This window comes from Chlamydotis macqueenii, chromosome 19 (genome assembly GCF_036417535.1).
Source record: "Chlamydotis macqueenii isolate bChlMac1 chromosome 19, bChlMac1.mat, whole genome shotgun sequence".
NCBI classification, from domain to species: Eukaryota; Metazoa; Chordata; class Aves; order Otidiformes; family Otididae; genus Chlamydotis; species Chlamydotis macqueenii.
Genome location: NC_141574.1, coordinates 7,787,322 through 7,804,809, shown reverse-complemented (window position 1 = coordinate 7,804,809; position 17,488 = coordinate 7,787,322). Strand labels below are relative to the sequence as shown.

The window sequence follows — 17,488 nt, the reverse complement described above, 5'->3', positions numbered from 1 at the left end:
AGTGGTGACGTCACCACCGCGGCTACCGGAAAGTGACGCCATCAGTGACGTCAGCAGTGACCCCCAAGCCCCTGGCCCCAGGGCCAGCAGTGTCCCCAGTGCAGACAGGAGAGGGCTGCAGGGTACAAAGTGCCTTTATTGCCACCGCTGTCCCCTGAGGCATGGGGACCCCCCCCCCCCCGACCCCCGGGTGGAGGTGTTGGGGGGGGGGCGGGTCCGTGTCCCCTCACGTCTGCAGCTGCAGCAGGGTAGGGGCTGGGGGGGCCGGGGGCTGCACCAGGCGGTGGTGGCTCTCCAGGTCCCCCAGCACCCCGAAAAGCCGGCTGAGCCCCTCGGGCAAGGGCGTATCTGTGGGGAGGGGAGGGGAGAGCAGCAATGAGGCCCCACAGCCCCCAAGGTGGGGGGGCCCCACAACCACAGTCCCCCCAGGGCCCCCACAATCCCCCACCGCCCACCTACCTTCACCCCGGGGGCCGTTTTGCGCACCCTCCGGCTCCAGCAGCTCCCAGTACTTTTCCCTGGGAAGAGAGGGAGAAGCCCTTGGCAGGAGGAAGGGGGTGCAGGGGGGTGTCCCCCCCCCGGGGCGAGGGTTCACCTGAGGGTCCCTCGGAGGCTCTGGAGGTGGTGGAAGAGGCGCTGCGCCTCTGCCGCGGGGTCCAGGGGATCGCTCCAGCCCTGCAGGGTGACGCCATGCCGGGTCCGGTCGCACCCCAACCCTGCGGGACAGCGGGGGTGACGATACCGAGGATGGGGGGGGATCCCCACCAGCACCCACATGGGGGTCCCGCATCCCCTCCCCGGTACCTGTCCTGTCCCTCTGATGGCAGCAGCTCCACTTGTCCCCGCGGAAGACACCGGGGTGGTAGGCGCAGAGCACGCGGGGGTTGTTGACGCACACCTTGCGCAGGGCCGACAGCCACTGGTTCAGCTCGTTGACGCACTGCGGGGGTCGGGGACGGGGCTGTGACACCCCTCGTCCCGCGCTGTGACACCCCTCGGGGTCTGGGTGTCCCCCCCGTCCCACCTTGCACTGGAGATACGCCGTCTCCTGCTGCCCACCCGCGCCCACGTAGACCACCTGCATGACGTGGGCGCTGCCGAAGCTCTTCTCCTCCACCTTCTCGGCAGCGAGGATGTCAGCCAGGGCGATGGCACCGCTACGCTGACGTTGGGGGGGACACACAACACAGGGGGGGTCAGTGCCACCCACCCTGCCACCGCCCTCACCGCCCCTCAGCACCCCTTTACCTCGGCGCCGGGGCTCTTGCTGAAGCTGAGGGTCTCCCCGCTGAGGCAGAAGTGGAGCTTTTTGGCAGCGGCGGCCAGCAGCGGCCCCTTGCCTGGCGTCTTGTGGACGAACAGAGGCCCCTCCTTCACCACTGCGGCCGGGAGGTCCGGTGGCCGCCCCTCACCTTCCTCCTCCTCCTTTTCCTCTGTCCCCACCAGTCGGGTGATGAAGTCCTTCATCTGGGCGATTCCCTGCTGCAGGGCCGGCAGCAGCGGGGCCAGCCAGGCCTCCTTGGCCCGCCCGGCCGCCGGCTCCATGTTGCCCACCATCTGGACAGCCTGGAGCCCCCCAGGGACAGCGGTGTCACCAGCAGGACCCAGTCCTCCCCAACCGGAAGCAGCTGGGCACCCCAAAAACCCCACCTGGGTGACACCACCAACCCCACCTTGGCCAGCAGCAGTAGTGTGCGGCTGGTGCGCGCGTCGGCGTGCGTCTCCCGCAGGTGGAAGAGCTTGGGGGTCATGATGGCCGGCGAGAAGAAGCGGAGGCAGAGGAAGCTGGTGACGGCCACGAACTTGGCGTGCTGCGGCCACGCGAGGAGGAGGAGACATGTGAGGGTCTGTCCCCACACGGGACATCCCTGGGCACCATGTACATCGATGAACCAGGGACACGGGGGCCACCCCCATGCCCAAGAGGGGACCCCATCAATCAAAGCTGGGGTCTGCACCATCCCCATCTGACCCCCGGTCCCTTCCCTGACAGAGCCCAACCTGGTGCTGGGGGAAGCGCTCCTCGACACGCCGGAAGAGCTGCCGGAAAGCAGCACGGATGACGGGGGGACAGGCTGGGGCTGACTTGCCGATGGCGTCCAGCAGCTCGCCGAGGTAGGACTGGAGGTGCTGACGGCCCTGCTCGATCACCTCGCCCTCCGTCTGCACCCGGTGCAGCCCCGAGCACCTGCGGGCACCGGCACCCTCAGCCCCACGGCCAGGGCCCACCCACTGCCCCACCGCTCCCCGTGCCCCTTACCCAACGTCTTTGCTCTCCACCTTGCCAGGGTCCAGCTCCACGTACTTCTTCTCTTCGAACACGCGAGTGATGGTGGGTCCCAGGACGGCGTGCAGGTACGGCATCCCCGTCACCTGCCCAGGGACCGCGCAGGGGATGGTGACGGGGGGCACAGCCATGAATTTGGCACCTGACTCCCCAGTAAGGGTCACCCAGGTATCTTCTCCAACCTCCCAGACTCAGGGGAAGATCCAGCCCCACCAGCCCTCCCAGTGCTCCGTCCAGGGAACTGGGCCCAGTGCCGAGAGCCCAGAGCAAAGGTGACCTGGGAAGAGCAGGTTTCGGGCAGCGTGGCACCTTGAGGAAGGACTCCATCGACTTCGAGGCCAGGGAGTTGCTCCGGAACAAAGTGTTGGGCTCACCTGCAAAATGGGAGAGGGTCTGTGGCCTGGGGGACGGCGATAGGTCACCCACTGGGCAGCTGCAGGCATGGGGGGCATTTACAGGGGCTGTGCCCTCCACCCTTACCCATTTCCATGGGAGTTATGGGGATTTCCTAACCTCAGACCACCTCCTCCTCCACCAACCTCAGCCAGCCCCAGCCCATGAGTTGAACCCAACATGTTCCCACTTGGTGCACAGCATGATAGCTGAACCCCAACCATCTCTCCCTAAAAATCACCCCACAAAGTCTCAGAGGTTTTGCAGCCCCAGAAGATGGTTGGAAGCCTCCAGCTCTGCTCCCCACTCCAGCCTTACAGGGCTTGGCCAGCTCCAGCTCGAAGAGCAGGTCCAGAAACTCCTTGACCAGCCCTTGGCCCAGGAAGAGTTTGACCAAGTTGATGGCGACCTCCTGCCGGCACTCGGCCGTGGTGGTTTCATCCAGGAGGGTGACCAGGTGCACTTGGCCGTCCTGGTGGGGAGAGGAACCACAACGTGACGGCCTGAGGGAGACTCATGCCCTGGCAGAGAGCCGGAGGAAGGTGGGTGCTCGGCCGGGCTTTGGAGGGACCCCTCACCTGGCGCCCCGACTTCACCTCCTGGCAGAGGAGCTGGACCAGGGGCTGGTAGCAGTGGGAGGGCAGCACTGTCTCGTCCCGCAGCCTCACCTGCAGCTGCAGCGAGCCCAGGCTGCCCTGGCGCCTGCAGGAGCACAGGGTGGGTGGGTGAACGGATGGATGGATGAGTACTTCACCAAGCAGGAGGTGACCCAACAGCCCCAGAAAGCCTGGGCAGGCAGGTGGGGCTGCCCTGCTCTTGCCTCCCATCCCAGAAAAAGGCTTTTCCAGGAGCTGCCCCTCTAAAGGGATGATCCTTCCTAGGAATAACCCCCTCCCCAACGGCACTGGGACCACCCCCAGCACACCCCAACACCCCCGTGGCTGAGACTCACCCGTCCTCCCTCAGCTTGGACTTCTCCGGCCGCAGCCTGAACCAGCCCTCCTCCTGCCCGGCCGCCTCCAGCCCCTGGACGCTGAAGACCACCTGCAAGGGGAAGGCAGGAGGGTGTCAGGTGGGCAGCCGGGCAGGGCTCCCGGCAGCAGTGATGGGGTCTGGGGGCTCACCTTGCCCAGGAAGTCGTTCCTGCCGACGAGGTCCCAGTCCCACACCTCCACACACAGCTTCTCCTCGGTGGGCTCGGCCAGTTCGAACTCAAAGGTCTCATTCCAGCGGGGGTAGCAGGATTTCTTGACCACCTGCAAAGGCAACGGCTTCATCCCCCACCTCATCAGGTGGATCTGACACCCCCCAGGACACCAAGCTGGGGATGCTGGGGGACAGGGATGGCGCCTGGCCAAGGTCTGGGCTTCCCAGCAGCATGATTTCAGCTGCAGGTTGGCCGGTTGGTGTCATCAACAGGTTGGGGGATCACCATAAACTGAAGTCGTACTCACAGTGCTCTCCTGCGCCTTCCCGTTGTAGCGCAGGCGGACGAAGGGGTCGGAGGCACCGTTCCGGTCCTTCCTGGCCAAATCCCTGCCGAGAAGAGGGAGAGTTTGCCAATATCTTCCCAAAATACCTACAGGCACTACGGCACCCACTCCCCTCCTCGGTTCCCCAGCATCTCGAGATGCACCCTGCCCCAGGACCCCCATCGCTGTGGGGTGGTGGGGATGCTCTGCACCCAAGGGTGGAAACTGGGAAGACAGCAGGGAAACCGAGTCACGAAGCAGCCAGAACTCGCCGTACGCCTCCCAGCTGCACCCGTGTCCCCTCCTCACCTGGCCTCCAGCACGGTGCAGCGCAGCCGCCGCCGGCCGCCCTGGCTGTCCCGGACCTCCACCCGCAGGTGGATCTCCCCCTGCACCTCCTCGTCGGGATCCACCTCGCTGAGGCTCACCCAGCCGCTGTAGCCTGTGGGAGAAGGGGGCACCCTCATGAGGGGGGCACTGGGGGGCCCCTCGGGACCGGCTCATCACAGGGGTGGGAGACAGGTCCTCGCTGGGACCCTCCCAGCCACCCGTCCCTTACCCTTGGGGTGCTCCGCCAGCATGTCCCGGGTGATGCAGACCTTCCCAATAACATCATCGCGGCTGGAAAACAAAAGTTGGGAGCAGGACACGGCGTGGAGCCCACCCGCTCCATCGGGCCTTGGGCAGGACACCCCACTGCCAAGCGTTTTTGGGGTGACAAGGTGCCCGGGTGTCCTGGGCTGGGGCCACCACCATGCGTCTGTCCCCACGGAGCACCTCAGCCATCTCGGGTAATAACTTCACCCGTTTGTGTGCCAAAGCCCAAGCCAGCGCGGCCAGGTGGGGATTCTCTGGTGTCTACAATGGCAGGCAGGCAGCCAAAGCCCCCGAGCCCCCGCTGCCGACCGGGCCATACCTGAGTGCGTCCTCATCCATGACGTAGATGGAGACGCTGTGGAAGGTGGGCTGGAGGTGCACCTCGTACTCCTCCCCCCAGAATGGGGACAGCGTCTTCCACACCGTGGCAGTCCTGGGGGGCAGACAGCACCGCTGGCGATGGCGACAGGGCTCCCTTGATGGGGAACCTCCCACCTCCCCAGCCCCGTGACCCTCCCAGCTTTTGGTGACACACGGCTGGGGGCAGCACCCAGTTTTGAACCCTCAGATGGGGCACGGGATGGGCTGGCAAGACCTGGGGGGTGGGTTACAGGGTGGGGGGGTGGCCATGAGCTGCTGGATGTTGTGGTCTGTGTCTGGAGGAGCAGCTCAGCCAGAAACAGGGAATAATAATAATAATAATAATAATAATAATAATAATAATAATAATAATAATAGTAATAATATTGTGCCTGCAGCAGGGTAGCTGGAGGAACCCGCCAGGAGCCAGGTGTGCTGGCAGGTTTGGGGACCACGGGGACACGGAGCTGCTCACCTGATGATGGCCTCATCGTCCACCTTCACGATGCAGTACGGGTCGCTGCTCCCCGTGCTGGAAGGACATGGCACGGCTCCGTCAGCGGCCCCCCGCCCCAACCCTAAAGCCTTCAGCCCTGGCAAACTCCCTCACAGACCACCCCCCCCCCACCTTGTAGGGACTATGGGGTGCTGAGGGGCAGTTGCGGGGGTACAGAGGCACCCCTCGAAGCCAGCGGCTGCCGCGGGTGGATTTGGCCATGGCTGCAGGCACGCGGTGACCCCAGCTACGCTCCCAGCCCAGGGAAACACATCCCTGACTATGTCCGGCCACCGCATCCCGCTGGCAGCTGGAAGCCGCTTTCCTCTTCCAAATCGGAAGGCGAAGAACAAACAGAACCAAAACCCACCCTTTCCCCGAAACGGCTCCGGGCACCCACAGCCCCCTCGCACGCGCTGGGAGCGAGGCCACAACAGCCTCCTCCAGCCCTGGGGCGCACCCCGAGCCCTGACACCTCCGCAGGGACAGAGACACCCCTGGGACACCCCCAGCGATGGGGAGGGTGGGCAGCGCGTGCCACGGCGGCCGCAGGCTGCTGGCAGCTACCGCAGTGCTCTGACCCTGCTTCCTCCCCGGGGACGAGGCGTCACTCCCGTGCACTGCTGCCAAAAAAAATTAAAATTACAAAAAAAAAAGAAAAAAAAAAAATCACTGCTTCACAGCTTATTGCCCCAGTTCACCAGAAACAAGGTGGCTCAGCTGCAGGCAGGGGTGGGGGCTCTGGCCGGGGACAGAGGAGCCGGTGGGACCCGGGTGCCGGCCAGGAGGGTGGCACGGCTGTGGCTCGCGTCCCGCGGGCGGCCGGCACAGAGCAGCTCGCTCCGAGCAGGGTTACTCATTAACGCCGGTCCCGGCGGCCTTCGTCAGCCAGCCGTGAGCGTCCCGGAGAAAGGGAAGGATGCACGGACCAGTGTTTGGGGACCCCAAGCACCGAGCGATTTCCCTCAGCCCAAAACCAGGGATGCTGAGAGCCAGCTGCTGGGAGGATTAAAAGGGTTTGGGAGATGAAAAGGGTTTGGGGCGCTCCCTGCCCTGCAAAACATGGCTGCAGGGCCGTGCATCCCAGGCGCTGCACTGGCACCCCTGTCCCGAGGCACCCCAGTCATTTCGGGCACGCGCGGTGCCGGCAGGTCGCCAAGAGCCTCCTGAGAAGGTTTTAATGAGGGCGGTGGACCAAGCGCCGTTAACCGGAGCCCGTCGCGGACATTTCCTGCCTTGTGCAAACCATCGAGCGGGCAGGGAGCAGGCAGGCAGAAAGGGAACATCTGCCTGCCCGAGCCGTGCCCGGCAACGCGGGGCAGCCCTCGGATGGCAGTCGCTTTGGCGCCAGTGGCACGAAAACCTCGTCCCCAACGTGGGGGCATTTTGAGCACGCGGGCTGCTCCACCTCTCCTGGCACGCAGGGTGCCACCAAGCCGCTCTTGCGCTGCCGGGGCATCGCTTGCTCAGGGGATGAAAACACAGGGTGGCCAAAATCCGTCCTCCGTGGGCTGCAGAGGTGCCCGAGGTGCTGGGAAGCCCATGATCCGCGTCAGCGGGGGGATAAATCCCTGCTCCAAAGGATGGACACCATCTGTGCAGCATCGCCCGGGAGATGTCAACGGAAGAGATTTATACGGCTCGCGGGCTCTCAGCGGGCACTGGGCATCCTGCTGACGCCTACGCGGAGCGCGGCGAGCTTCGGCACGGGGGGCTGCAGGCGGGCGACGCGGAGGGCTTGGTGAGGGGAAGGAGCTTGGAAAGGGGAAGGTTGGGCTTTGAAAAGAGGAAGTGTAGACTGAAGCGCTAAAGATGGATAGCACGGTATAAATTGGAGGGGGAGGCACGAATAAATGCTCGTGCTCCCCATCCGTCCTGGCAGGCTGTGCTGGGGGGGCTGAAGCGTCGAGATTTGAAAGGAGAAATTCATCTGCTTTGCCCAGCCGTTGGAGCGGGGGGCAATAAAATTAAATTAAAAAAAAAAAACAAAACTGTTTTCCTTGTTTTCCTGCAATGGGATGTTGCAGCACCCAGCTGGGACGCAGCTCACGCTCCCACCACATCCTGGGGTGGGGGGACAGCAGCCGAGCCCACCCAGGGCCGAGCCAGAGCTGTCCCAGCTTTTCCCCCCCCGTCCCGGGTTTGGCCCCGCGTTAGGCAGTGACGCCGGAGGCCGAGAGCGGGAGCCGGTTTCCTGCCTCTTTATGGGCAGTTTCACGGTTTCGTGGCTGCACGGTGCTCAGCCCCGCGCTGGGCGGGCGCTGGCATGGAAGGCAAAACCAAACAGCGGCTCTTCTGCGCCGGGACGAGGTGGGAGACCCATCCTGGGCCAAATCCCACGGAAATCCCACCGCTGCTGCCGGGGGAGAGGAGGGGGCTGCAGCTGGCACAACTCCTCGGAGCAGGGTGCCACCAGGGGGGTCCCAAACCACAGTGACGTCAGCCGAATCCTGCTCCTGCGATTCCCTGGGCCAAATCCTGCGGGAGCCAGGGGGTCCCGCTGCCAGGGCGGAGCGGAGGAACTGGATCCCGTAAGCCCTCTGCTGCAGGGGAGGGGGCCGGCGGCCAGACATGGGCGAGGTCTGCCAGGGGGTGAAGGCACTGGATCCAGCCCTGGGGTCTCCCTCCCTGCTGGGGTGGTCGCTCTCCCTGCCCAAAGTCTCTGATCCGGAAAGCTCCGCTCAAGGCGTTATCGCACAGCAGCTTTCCATCAGGCGCTCTCCTAAAAACCAGAGCCTGCCCGCGCGGGTCCGAGCTCCCAGCAGGGAGTTGTGCCAAGGGATTTAAAAATCAGGCCCTGACACACGAGATTTAAAAAAAGAAAAAAAAAAAAAAGTCATGTTTCTTTCCTTGTTTATCCTCTTTTTCCATGACGGCTGCAGGGATTTTTGCTGGTTTTCCGGCAGCCCTGACCCTGCTCGGCTGCCGAGCGCTCCTCAACAGCTTCCCGCCGCCTTGGCAGCTGAGAGCCACCCCGATGCTGTCCCCCTCCCCGTCCCAGCCCGATGCTGTCCCCACATGCCACCCCGTAAGGACCAGAGCGATGCGGATAACACTGGGATGCGCGGGCAGCCCTTGGGGGGCTGCCAAGGAGGGAAAGCCCAACCCAAGGGGCCACTTCAGAGCCCCCCCAGGCTGCAGCTGGGGCTGGGAAGGGAGCAGTGATGGGGACCAGGGCACTGGGGCTCCTTTTGGGGGGACAGGTGTACCAGGGGTCCTGCTGCTTGTCCTGGGGTCCCCCTGAAGCCCCAGGGCCAGCTGCAGGTAGGGGGCGTGCATGGTGGGGGCAGCCCCACACAAATTGGGGGCACTCCACAGGAGTGAGTGCTCCTGGGAGGCAACCTCAGAGCTGTCCCTGGGGGTGTCCCCAGGCAGGGGACATCAAAGCAACTCCAAGGGATCCCCCAAAGCACTGAGAGCTGTTGGGGAAGCCAAAGCCACCCTGGGGGGAAGCCCTAATGCAAGGGGGACCCCAAAGCCACCCTGATGGGAGCTCCCAATGCAAGGGGACCCCAAAGCCACCCACCCTGGGGAGACCCTCCAAAGCACAGGCATTGCTGGAGGGTCAGCCCAAAGCCACCCTGGGGGGAACCCCCAATGCAAAGGGATCCCGAAGTCACCCTGGGGACACCCGAAACCACAGGCACTGCTGACAGGACACCCCAAAGCCACCGTGGGGGGAACCCCCAAAGCACAGGCACCGCTGAGGGGACCCTAAGCCATTCTGGGCAAGCCCCGAAAACAGGGGGGGACACCCCAAAGCCACCCTGGGGGTCTGTCCCCACAGCACAGGGACCTGTTGGAGGGACACCCCACAGCACTCCCGGCGCAGGGGGGGCTCCCCCCACCCTAAACCCCTCCCCGGGGCACTCACATGTCCTTGGCGGGCAGGTTCCTGCCCTCCACAATGCGGATGGAGAGCGCGCTGCGCCGGGCCATGGCGGGCGGGCACCGGAGCGGAGCCGAACGGAACGGAGCCGAGCGGAGCGGAGCCGAGCGCAGCCTCGAACCCGCGGCCGCCCAGCCCCGCTCCCATGTGCGGGCCGGCACCGCCGGACGCCAATCAGCGCGCGGGGCGGGACAATGGGCGGGGCAGAAAGCCTTTTCCCGGTGGCGATTGGGTGATTGTATCGACTGGCGGCCGGGGGGTGTGGCCCGCGTGGGTATGGGCGGGGCTATGCGAGCGTGTCGTCCGGGGGCTGGGTCCGCGCTCCCCCCACGGACCTGGGGGCGGGGGGGCTGGAGCCCCCGGCCCAGCACCGGCCGCTCCTCGCTGCCCTGCACCCCAAAACCCCTCCTTTTGCTCAGTTTTTAACTTTTTTTTTTTTTTTTTTTTTTTTTTTTACACACTGCACCCCTCCTGCCGCAGCGTCCCCGGGTGGCATTTCTGGGGGGGCTTGGCGGCGTAAATAGGGGAGTGGGACAGGGGACCCCCTCCCTCGAGACCCGCCTGGGCTCGGAGACCCGTCCAGCACCCAACGCTGGCGCTCGGGGCCGCGCCGGCAGACGCCGGTCCTTGGCATTCGCCCCCGGCCGCCGCGGGGACGCTGCGGGGACGCTGCGGGACACGGCGGGACACGCTGCCCCTCCTGCCTCCCCCGCACAGGGTGAACGAGGCGCGGGCCGCTGCCCCCGTCGTTCCCGGGTGTCGGCGTGCCAGCTCCAGTCCCGCACACCGTCGGGGCCGCGCCCGCGCCACGCAGGACGGACCAACCCCCTCGCACAGCCGCTCGAAGCCGCTTTGCGGGTGAAACGGGGGTTTCGCGGCCGGGGACGGGGTTAGGACGGAGGGGGACCCGCCTTCGCCGGGTGAAAGCGTCCCGGGGCGGCGGCCGGGCGGATCTCCGCGGGCGTGAATGGCCGGGTTCGCTCGGTTTTCCTTGGCTGGGGTCCACGGAGGCAGGAGCGGCAGCGCGGGGGGCCGGGGGGGGGGGCAGGTTGCTAACGCCCTCCCAGGCAGCGTAAGGGCACCGTGACCGGGGCTCAGGTGTGACCGCGGTGCTGCCCTTCGCACGGCGCCTGCGGGATAAATACGGGGCTTAATGGACGGCCGTGGCCTGCGTACGCGTATCCATCCTGCCCCGACCCTGCCGTCCTCTCCTCCTTCTTATCCTCAGCACTGTGGGGGTATTGTCCTGCCCAGGCTGCAGGATCAGGCCCCCACGTCCCGTCCCCCCCCCCCCGGCAAGATCAGGGACCCACACCCCGGCGCAGGATCAGGCCCCCGGGCTGTCGATCCCCTCTCGCCATCTCCTGGGCAGGAGCAGGCCAGCTGTGCCTGGGGGAGACCCTCTGCTGTGGGGTGAAGGGGAAAGGGGAGAAACACCCCCTCCTCTGCCCCACCCCACCCACCCCCGGGGGCGTTTCTGTGCCCCTCACCCCAGCGTCAGGGGTGTTGGAGGGTCCCCTCATTGCCTCGCATTCCAGGGGACGTTGCCCCATCCAAAGCGGGTGCTGGAGGAACCGTGCGCCCCAAGCCGTGCGTGAAAATGCTTCTCCTGCTCCAGAGCATCCCTGGCCGCATCCCGCTGCGGGCGGCAACCCAGGGATGGGGCTCAGACCTCCGCGTCGGGACACGGGGACAGGGCCACGGGGCTCTTCCCAGGGGCTGAGGGAGGTGGCGAGGTTTCGGCAGGTGCCATTCCCGGGGGGTCACAAGCAGGAGGCAGAGGCCGGGCACAAAGCACGGGGAAAGGACTTTAATCTCCCGCTCCATCGCAGCTCCCAGCTCTGGCTGTGCCCCGACGGCGGCGGGCCTCGTGCAATCGACGCCCACAGTGCGACCGCGAGGGTGTGCGAGGTGGCAGTGGCCTGAGCGGGCGGGGAGGGGGGTGCTGTGCCCGGGGGGGGTGGGCAGGAAGGCAGCACAGGGCCGCGGCAGGGACTCAGAGCCGGGCGGCCGGCTGGTCGTAGACGTGGTGCGTGTTGTATCGCCGCACTGTCACCGCCTCCGGCTTGCTGAAGGTGCTGCTGCCGCCACAGGTGTCCGAGCTGGGGAGGGAAGGGGGGGTGAGGGACAGGGGTGGGGGCCATGGGGTGCCGGGGTCACCCCCTGACGCTGGTCCCATGTGCCCAGCACCCACCACACCCCCGGGGTGGTGGGGTGGGACGCGGGGGTGGCACTCACCTCCAGAAGACCACCATGGCCACCAGGCCGGCCAGCAGGATGGCGAAGAGGATGGAGAGGATGGCGGTGAGGGCGATCATGCCAGGGCTGTGCCCGCCGCCCGTCGCGGCGATGCTGCCGAAGGGCTGGGCTGGGGAGAGAGCGGGAGGGGAGGGAGCGGGATGTGCACCCCCGGGGGGGCCCGGCTGCGGCACCCGTGGTGCCCAACTGTGCCACGCAAGCGCAGCGGGCAAACACAACATGCAGTGGCACCGTGCACACGCCACATGCAAAGGTGCATACCATGCCGACGCGGGGCATCACCGCATGAGGCCGTCGCACGCCGGCAGGACCCGCTGCCGCGCCCTGCCTCAGTTTCCCCAGCTGCTCACAGGAGCAATGGTGCTCAGCGTGCAGCCCCGTGGGACCACCCCGCGTCCCCCACCCCCTCCAGCCACGGGATGGGTGCCGGCAGCAGCACCCCGGCAGCAGTACCTGTCCTCAGGGTGATGGGCTCCGACCAGGCTGTCTCGGCCACGGGCTCGGCACCCTCCAAGGCGAGGAACTTCACCCTGGGGTGCGAGGGGAGGTTGGCCGTGCTCCCCTGAGCTGGGGGGGCTGCCGGTGGGGGGGGACACATCTCCGTGAGCAGGCTCACCGGTACGGCCCGGGGCTGGGCAGGGGGCCGTTGCAGGTGGGTTTCGTGTCATCCCCGGCGCAGGCGGTCTCGCTGCCGACACGAAGCACCGCGATATCGCCGGTGGGCGCGGGGCAGGGGTAGTTGAGGAGGGTGGTGTTGAGGGTCATGTAGGCGGGGGCGGCGGCGGGGAACCCCTGGAACGCTCTCTCGGGGGTCCCCGGCCCCACGCTGTTGTTGAAGTTGGGTACGGCTGCGGGGATGGGGATGGGGGTGAGGAGGGACCCCGGGGGGGACGTGGGGAGCCCCACACAGACCCCTGCCCAGGGCTGCTCCCCCGGGGGCTTCGCACCTACCCTCGGGGATGGCCACCACCAGCCAGATGACGGCATCGCTGTACTGCCCAAAGACGCAGCGTGGCTGCTCCAGCACGAAGGTGGAGGTGGTCGTCAGGCCCCCCAGTGAGGGGCTGGCCAGGGTCGGCGCGTACGGGAGCTTCTCTGCGGCGAGAAGGCAAGGGGGGTGCGGCGGAGGGTGTGGACTCCCCCACTGCAGTCCCCAGCCAGCAGCTCTGGCCGGGGTCTGGGCACGGGGATGGGGATAGGAGGGAGGTGACCCCTGTCATCCCCCACTTTCCTCCCGACCCCCATTTTGGGCTCAGACACAACGTGTTTCATGAAAAGAGGAAGAAAAGACACCCCCCACCCCTGCGAGATCCTGGAGGACCCCCCCGTGCCAGCAGACCCGGGTGGGCGACACCAGGGACATCAGAGGTGGCACCTGGAATGTGAGGGGCATCAGCTGCCCTGCATCTCCAGGCTTTGGGAAAGGGTCCCCTGTGTATAGGGGACCCCCTGCAAGTGGGGACAGTGGGGACCCCCAGCCCAGCCCGATGGCGTCGGCGGACTCACCCAGCCCGTGGGCCGTCGCCAGGAGCAGGAGGAGCAGCGGGAGCATCGTGCGGGCGTCGGGGTGCCGAGCGCGGGAGTGCGGGCGGCCGGGCTCCGAGCCCCCACGGGACCCGCCTGCGGTCTCAACCGCCCACATTCCTGCGCCGGACACGGCCCCACGGCAAACAGGTCGGGCCCGTTTCCCCGGGGAGCATTTGTTATGCCCGAGCGCCCACCGGCGAGGCGTGCTGAGAACTGCCACGCTCGTGGCACGGGTGGGCAGCAGGGCGAGTGCCACCCCCGGGCAATGCCCACCTCGAGACCACCACCCCTCCCTGTGGGCTCCCCGCAGACCCCGCTGGTGCCAGCATCTGCCCTCCCCCAATATCAAATGCCACCAAGCTGAGGTCCCGGGTGGTTTTTGGGGGTCCTGGTGCCCCCATCCTCCAACAGTGGGGGCCTGGTGAACAGAGCGCGAGTGCGGCGGCAAGGAGGAGGCGGTGAAAGATGTGAAGGCAGAATTTACTGGGCAGGACACGGAGCGGGAGGCCGGGGGGGAACGCAACCCAGCCCCGGGGGGCTGCACCTGCAGCCGGGGGGCACGGGCTGCGGCAGGGCGGGGGGGATGTGGTGGGTCCTGTAGGACCTGCGGGCGAAGGCGCTGCTCCCCGAATCCCGGCGGCACAGGGACCCCCACACCTCAGCGCTGCGGGGAGAGAGAAGCGGAGGCGTCAAGCGGGGTCTGCAGGGCTCTGCCGGCCCCCCCACCCTGACCACCGCCAAGGGGTCCTTTCTCCTTGCCAAACCCCCAATTTAAGAAAAAAAAAGGCTTTTTAAATCTTAAAACCATCTCTTTCGCTCCATCTCTCTCTGATGGGGCGAAGGAGGGGGTGTTCTCCCTGTGCCCCCGCGGACGGGCGCCCCTGAGCAGCCCCCGTACCCCACGACGCCGAGCACCGCTGCGGCCAGCACGGCCCCCAGGCCGGCGAGGACGGAGGCGATGACGACTGCGTGGCTGCCGTGGTGCGCGGGCGCGGGGTCGATGGTGCTCGGGCTGGTGGCTGGAAGGAGGTGGGATGAGGGACGCTTGGGGACGCACCTCAGTGGTGCTGTGATGGAAGGGAGGGGGGAAACCGGGGGTGGCTTTTCCCCTCTAGGTTGGGGGGTGATGGCGTAGGGGCAATGCCATGGCGCATGCCGGCACCCCAATTGGGCAGGCGCGGGGGACCCGAGGGGGGACAGTGGTGCCACTGGTACCTCTCCGCAGGAGGATGGGGTCAGACCACCTCGTCTCCGCTTTGGGGCCATGGCAGCCCATCACCAGGAACTTCACCCTGCGGGATGGGTGACAGCATGGGGGGGCGACGAGCACGCCCTCCCTGGGGAATTACCCCCACTGGGATTTGGGGGGGTCTGCCCTGCCCCGCTGGCCTCACCTGTAGGGCCCCGGAGAGGGCAGGGGTCCGTTGCAGGGGTCCCGGCAGCCCTGGCCCCTGCACGCCGTGTCACCCCCAACCCGCAGAGCAGGGGAGCTCGGTGCAGAGCAGGCGTACGCGGCCGCCGCCGTCTCCAGCGTCATGTAGGAGCCGTCGGTGGGCAGCCGCTCATACTGGGGCACGTCGGCCCGGGACGGGGGGTTTCGGAAGGCAGCCGAGGCTGCGTGGCACAGACAAGGGGTGAGCAGCTATGGTGAGGGTCCCCTGCGTCCCCCCGCCATGGCGAGAAGCACATGCTGGAGCAGCCGTTGCTCACCGTTAGCGAAAGCTACCACCAGCCAGACGGCGTCGGAGGCGTTGGCGTGGCGGCCGAAGACGCAGCAGGGCCTCTCCAGCGCGAAGGTGGTGGCGGTGAGCTTCCCCAGCAGTGCCGCGCGGGGCACGCGGGGCACGTAGGGCAGCAGGGCTGGGGGGGCAGGCAGTGAGCTGGGGGCTCTGTGCTCTGCACCACTTGGCAAGAGCCTGACCCCGGCCCGCATCCACGCTGGGGTCCGTGAACGCCAGGTCCGGTGGTGCTGGCACCAGGGGAATGGCACCAGCATGAGGACCCCGCAGCCATGCCCTCCCCGGCACAAACACCTTGCAAAGACCCACAGGGAAATCGCCTCGCAGCCCCTCGGAGCCCCCGTCCCCCCCGGCAGAGTCACCCAGGCCTGCGGCCGTGCTCGTCCCAGCCAGCACCAGCAGCACCCACGGCAGCTCCATGGCGTCGTCCCGGTGGGGCTGGATGTGCCGCCCTGCTCCGCTGACCCTGTCCCACTGCCAAGGGGACGAACCGCCCCGTGAGACCCCGCAGTGGGGACCGCCTGTCCCGAGGTGCTGGACCCTCCCAGCCCCACATTCCTGCACCGGCTCTGCCGGCCCAGCAGACCCTGCGGGCAAAGGGGCCGGCTGCACCTCCCAGGTCACCCACTGGTCCCAAACCCTCCCGGGGAGCCACCCTGCCGGACCCTGGAGCAGAGGCGCCGGAGCAGGCTGCGAGGATGCAGGGCAAAAGCCTGTGATGTGAAAGGGGAAACTGAGGCACGGAGGAGGCACCGAAGCTGTGTTTGAGGATGGGCTGGCAGGAGTCAAAGTCTTTGTCAGGGCTATGGGAGCAGCTGGGCCAATGGTCCCATACCCCCATTTACCCCACTGGGACCTGACTCCCCATGGGTGCCTCATCCTCACCCGGCCCCAAGAGCCAGCGCCCGCACCCAGCTGGTTTTGGGTGCAGCCAGCCTTGCCCCGAGGGCGGGGAAGCGCTCTGGAGCCATCACACCCAAAACTCACCCAAAACCCCAAGCGCTCAAGGTGAACGGGTTGTGGAGGCACCCAAGCTCCAGAGCCACCCCACGCTGACGTTTCCCCATCCACCTTTCCCCTTCACTGGCCATGCCCCCACCCCCCCCACCCCCCGTGGAAAGGGTCCCCAAAAGCCTTTGGGACAGGGCCAGGGACAGTGACCCCGGAATGGGAACAGCGCCACAGCTCAGGGGCCCCCACCGCTCCCCCCCCAAAGCTGCACTCCAGGCAGAGGGGTTGAGTGCTCCTTCTCCCGTGTTTGCCAAAGGCTGTGGCTGCCCAGTCCTGCGTGGGAGGTGATTCCCCACCCCCCCCTTCCCAAAGGGGCCTGGACCGCGCCTTCAGATTAAGTGGAAGTGGGGCATTCAAAGATTACACAGCCCAGCTGCAGAGGGGAAAAACAGGCACAGCTGCAGCCTCCGTCCCTCCTCCCTCATCCCATCCCTGCCTTGTTCCTCTCCTCTGCGCCAGCAGTACCTGCCCCAGATGCCCACGGGGACGTGCCAGCCCCCCACCTGCCACCCTAGACCCCTCCTTCGCGCTCCCAGGGAGGCCGGGTGACTCAGGGGGACACTGAGTCACAGTTTCAGCTGCCAGTAGGCGCTGCCGGGACGCGGGCCGGCATACCTGAGGGGTCAAGGCTCGGCTAATAATAACCACCCCGCGGCAAGTGAGCCGAAGGTGCAGGAGAAAGGGAGAAACCTCGGCAGCGGGACTTCAGCCAGGGCCAGGGGGACCCAAGGCTTTCGGTCAGACCTGTCCAGTAGCATTAGAAACACATTTTGGGGCTCCATCCCCTCCAACTGACCCCATGACATCGCGGTCGTGCTGTCACCCCATACCAGCCCTGGAGCCTTCCTCCTCTGCCGGCTGCTGTCCCTGCCAAAAGGGCAGAGAGGGCACTGGTTTCGAAGCGTCTCCCTGCGCAGCGGTGCCAAAGTACCCGTCTCAGGGCTCAGCACTGACCTGGCAAGGATTTTCAGAGATGCCTCATGTGCTGGTGGCAAAGGACACGACAGCCAGGGATGAGCCGCGGTGTCCCGGCTCTGGAGGCTCCAGCTGATTCACGCACAGCAGCATCTGCTGAAGGTGCCTTAGGCCATGCTCAGCAGGAAATTCTTGCTTTGGACAGGGCTGGGTGAACCCTGCTCAATTTTCACTTCAATTCACTGATTTGATTGCTGGGAGAACATGATCTGGGGGTAGAAAGCCGATGTTTACTTGAGATGTCTCCCTTTCGCAACCGTGATGGGAGAGGAGCAGACACAGCCTGTTTCCGTACAACTCAGCGACACAGACAGGTCCCTGCTGCTCCCAAGGAGCTCCCAACGGTGCAGCATCCCCAGCCTTGGCCGGGTGTTTGGGGGCTTTGTCCCCAGAGCCTGCAGCAGAGGGTAGCCAGGAGGCTGCAAGCACAAGACAGACACTGGGGAAAGCCCCAGCCCTCAACGGCTCTGAAAAACTTTTCAT

At 66.3% G+C, this 17,488-nt stretch overlaps 3 protein-coding genes across 5 annotated transcripts; all 3 read right to left on the bottom strand.

The window, feature by feature from the left end:
* Nucleotides 1-164: 164 nt before the first annotated feature.
* On the bottom strand, nucleotides 165-9,587 carry LOC147598369 (ras GTPase-activating protein 4-like). The gene is made up of 20 exons (XM_086762954.1): nucleotides 9,480-9,587; nucleotides 5,585-5,641; nucleotides 5,069-5,182; nucleotides 4,712-4,773; nucleotides 4,462-4,594; nucleotides 4,135-4,216; nucleotides 3,805-3,936; nucleotides 3,633-3,724; nucleotides 3,259-3,382; nucleotides 2,999-3,152; nucleotides 2,597-2,661; nucleotides 2,261-2,373; nucleotides 2,002-2,188; nucleotides 1,674-1,811; nucleotides 1,249-1,566; nucleotides 1,025-1,162; nucleotides 805-940; nucleotides 596-716; nucleotides 460-518; nucleotides 165-348 (listed from the first exon to the last, which is right to left on the bottom strand). Exons 1-20 carry the CDS (start codon nucleotides 9,542-9,544, stop codon nucleotides 227-229), a joined length of 2,412 nt encoding a protein of 803 aa, XP_086619080.1. The 5' UTR covers nucleotides 9,545-9,587; the 3' UTR covers nucleotides 165-226.
* Nucleotides 9,588-11,282: 1,695 nt separating this feature from the next.
* Nucleotides 11,283-13,395, bottom strand: LOC147598368 (uroplakin-3b-like protein 1). 2 transcript variants are annotated; one of them, XM_086763131.1, is made up of 7 exons: nucleotides 13,260-13,358; nucleotides 12,705-12,848; nucleotides 12,370-12,601; nucleotides 12,207-12,283; nucleotides 12,015-12,095; nucleotides 11,733-11,862; nucleotides 11,283-11,596 (listed from the first exon to the last, which is right to left on the bottom strand). In XM_086763131.1, the coding sequence occupies exons 1-7, from the start codon at nucleotides 13,303-13,305 to the stop codon at nucleotides 11,491-11,493; spliced, it is 816 nt and encodes a 271-aa protein (XP_086619257.1). In that variant the 5' UTR covers nucleotides 13,306-13,358; the 3' UTR covers nucleotides 11,283-11,490. The 2 variants fall into 2 exon arrangements, with proteins under 2 accessions (XP_086619257.1, XP_086619256.1); XM_086763130.1 differs by lacking the exon at nucleotides 12,015-12,095 and having other exon boundaries at nucleotides 13,260-13,395.
* A 349-nt stretch (nucleotides 13,396-13,744) lies between these two features.
* LOC147598367 (uroplakin-3b-like) lies at nucleotides 13,745-16,549 on the bottom strand. Of its 2 annotated transcripts, XM_086763132.1 has the most exons (6): nucleotides 16,496-16,549; nucleotides 14,991-15,140; nucleotides 14,675-14,894; nucleotides 14,496-14,572; nucleotides 14,179-14,299; nucleotides 13,745-13,944 (listed from the first exon to the last, which is right to left on the bottom strand). In XM_086763132.1, exons 3-6 carry the CDS (start codon nucleotides 14,815-14,817, stop codon nucleotides 13,761-13,763), a joined length of 525 nt encoding a protein of 174 aa, XP_086619258.1. In that variant the 5' UTR covers nucleotides 14,818-14,894; nucleotides 14,991-15,140; nucleotides 16,496-16,549; the 3' UTR covers nucleotides 13,745-13,760. The 2 variants fall into 2 exon arrangements, with proteins under 2 accessions (XP_086619258.1, XP_086619259.1); XM_086763133.1 differs by lacking the exon at nucleotides 16,496-16,549 and having other exon boundaries at nucleotides 14,675-15,028.
* Between the last annotated feature and the right edge of the window lie 939 nt (nucleotides 16,550-17,488).

What these genes read in the sequence shown, in the direction of transcription:
- LOC147598369 (XM_086762954.1), bottom strand. Translation starts at nt 9,544, where the DNA reads ATGGCCCGGCGCAGCGCGCTCTCCATCCGCATTGTGGAGGGCAGGAAC. An exon ending in AACCTGCCCGCCAAGGACAT is followed by an intron (nt 5,642 to 9,479) that starts GTGAGTGCCCCG and finishes ATGTCCTTCCAG; the next exon opens with CACGGGGAGCAGCGACCCGT. An exon ending in GCAAGAGCCCCGGCGCCGAG is followed by an intron (nt 1,163 to 1,248) that starts GTAAAGGGGTGC and finishes CCCCAACGTCAG; the next exon opens with CGTAGCGGTGCCATCGCCCT.
- LOC147598368 (XM_086763130.1), bottom strand. Translation starts at nt 13,395, where the DNA reads ATGTGGGCGGTTGAGACCGCAGGCGGGTCCCGTGGGGGCTCGGAGCCC. An exon ending in CCCAGCCCCGGGCCGTACCG is followed by an intron (nt 12,284 to 12,369) that starts GTGAGCCTGCTC and finishes CTCGCACCCCAG; the next exon opens with GGTGAAGTTCCTCGCCTTGG. An exon ending in GCCCATCACCCTGAGGACAG is followed by an intron (nt 11,863 to 12,206) that starts GTACTGCTGCCG and finishes CTCTCTCCCCAG; the next exon opens with CCCAGCCCTTCGGCAGCATC.
- LOC147598367 (XM_086763132.1), bottom strand. Translation starts at nt 14,817, where the DNA reads ATGACGCTGGAGACGGCGGCGGCCGCGTACGCCTGCTCTGCACCGAGC. An exon ending in CCCCATCCTCCTGCGGAGAG is followed by an intron (nt 14,300 to 14,495) that starts GTACCAGTGGCA and finishes ACCTCCTTCCAG; the next exon opens with CCACCAGCCCGAGCACCATC. An exon ending in GCGGTGCTCGGCGTCGTGGG is followed by an intron (nt 13,945 to 14,178) that starts GTACGGGGGCTG and finishes CTCTCCCCGCAG; the next exon opens with CGCTGAGGTGTGGGGGTCCC.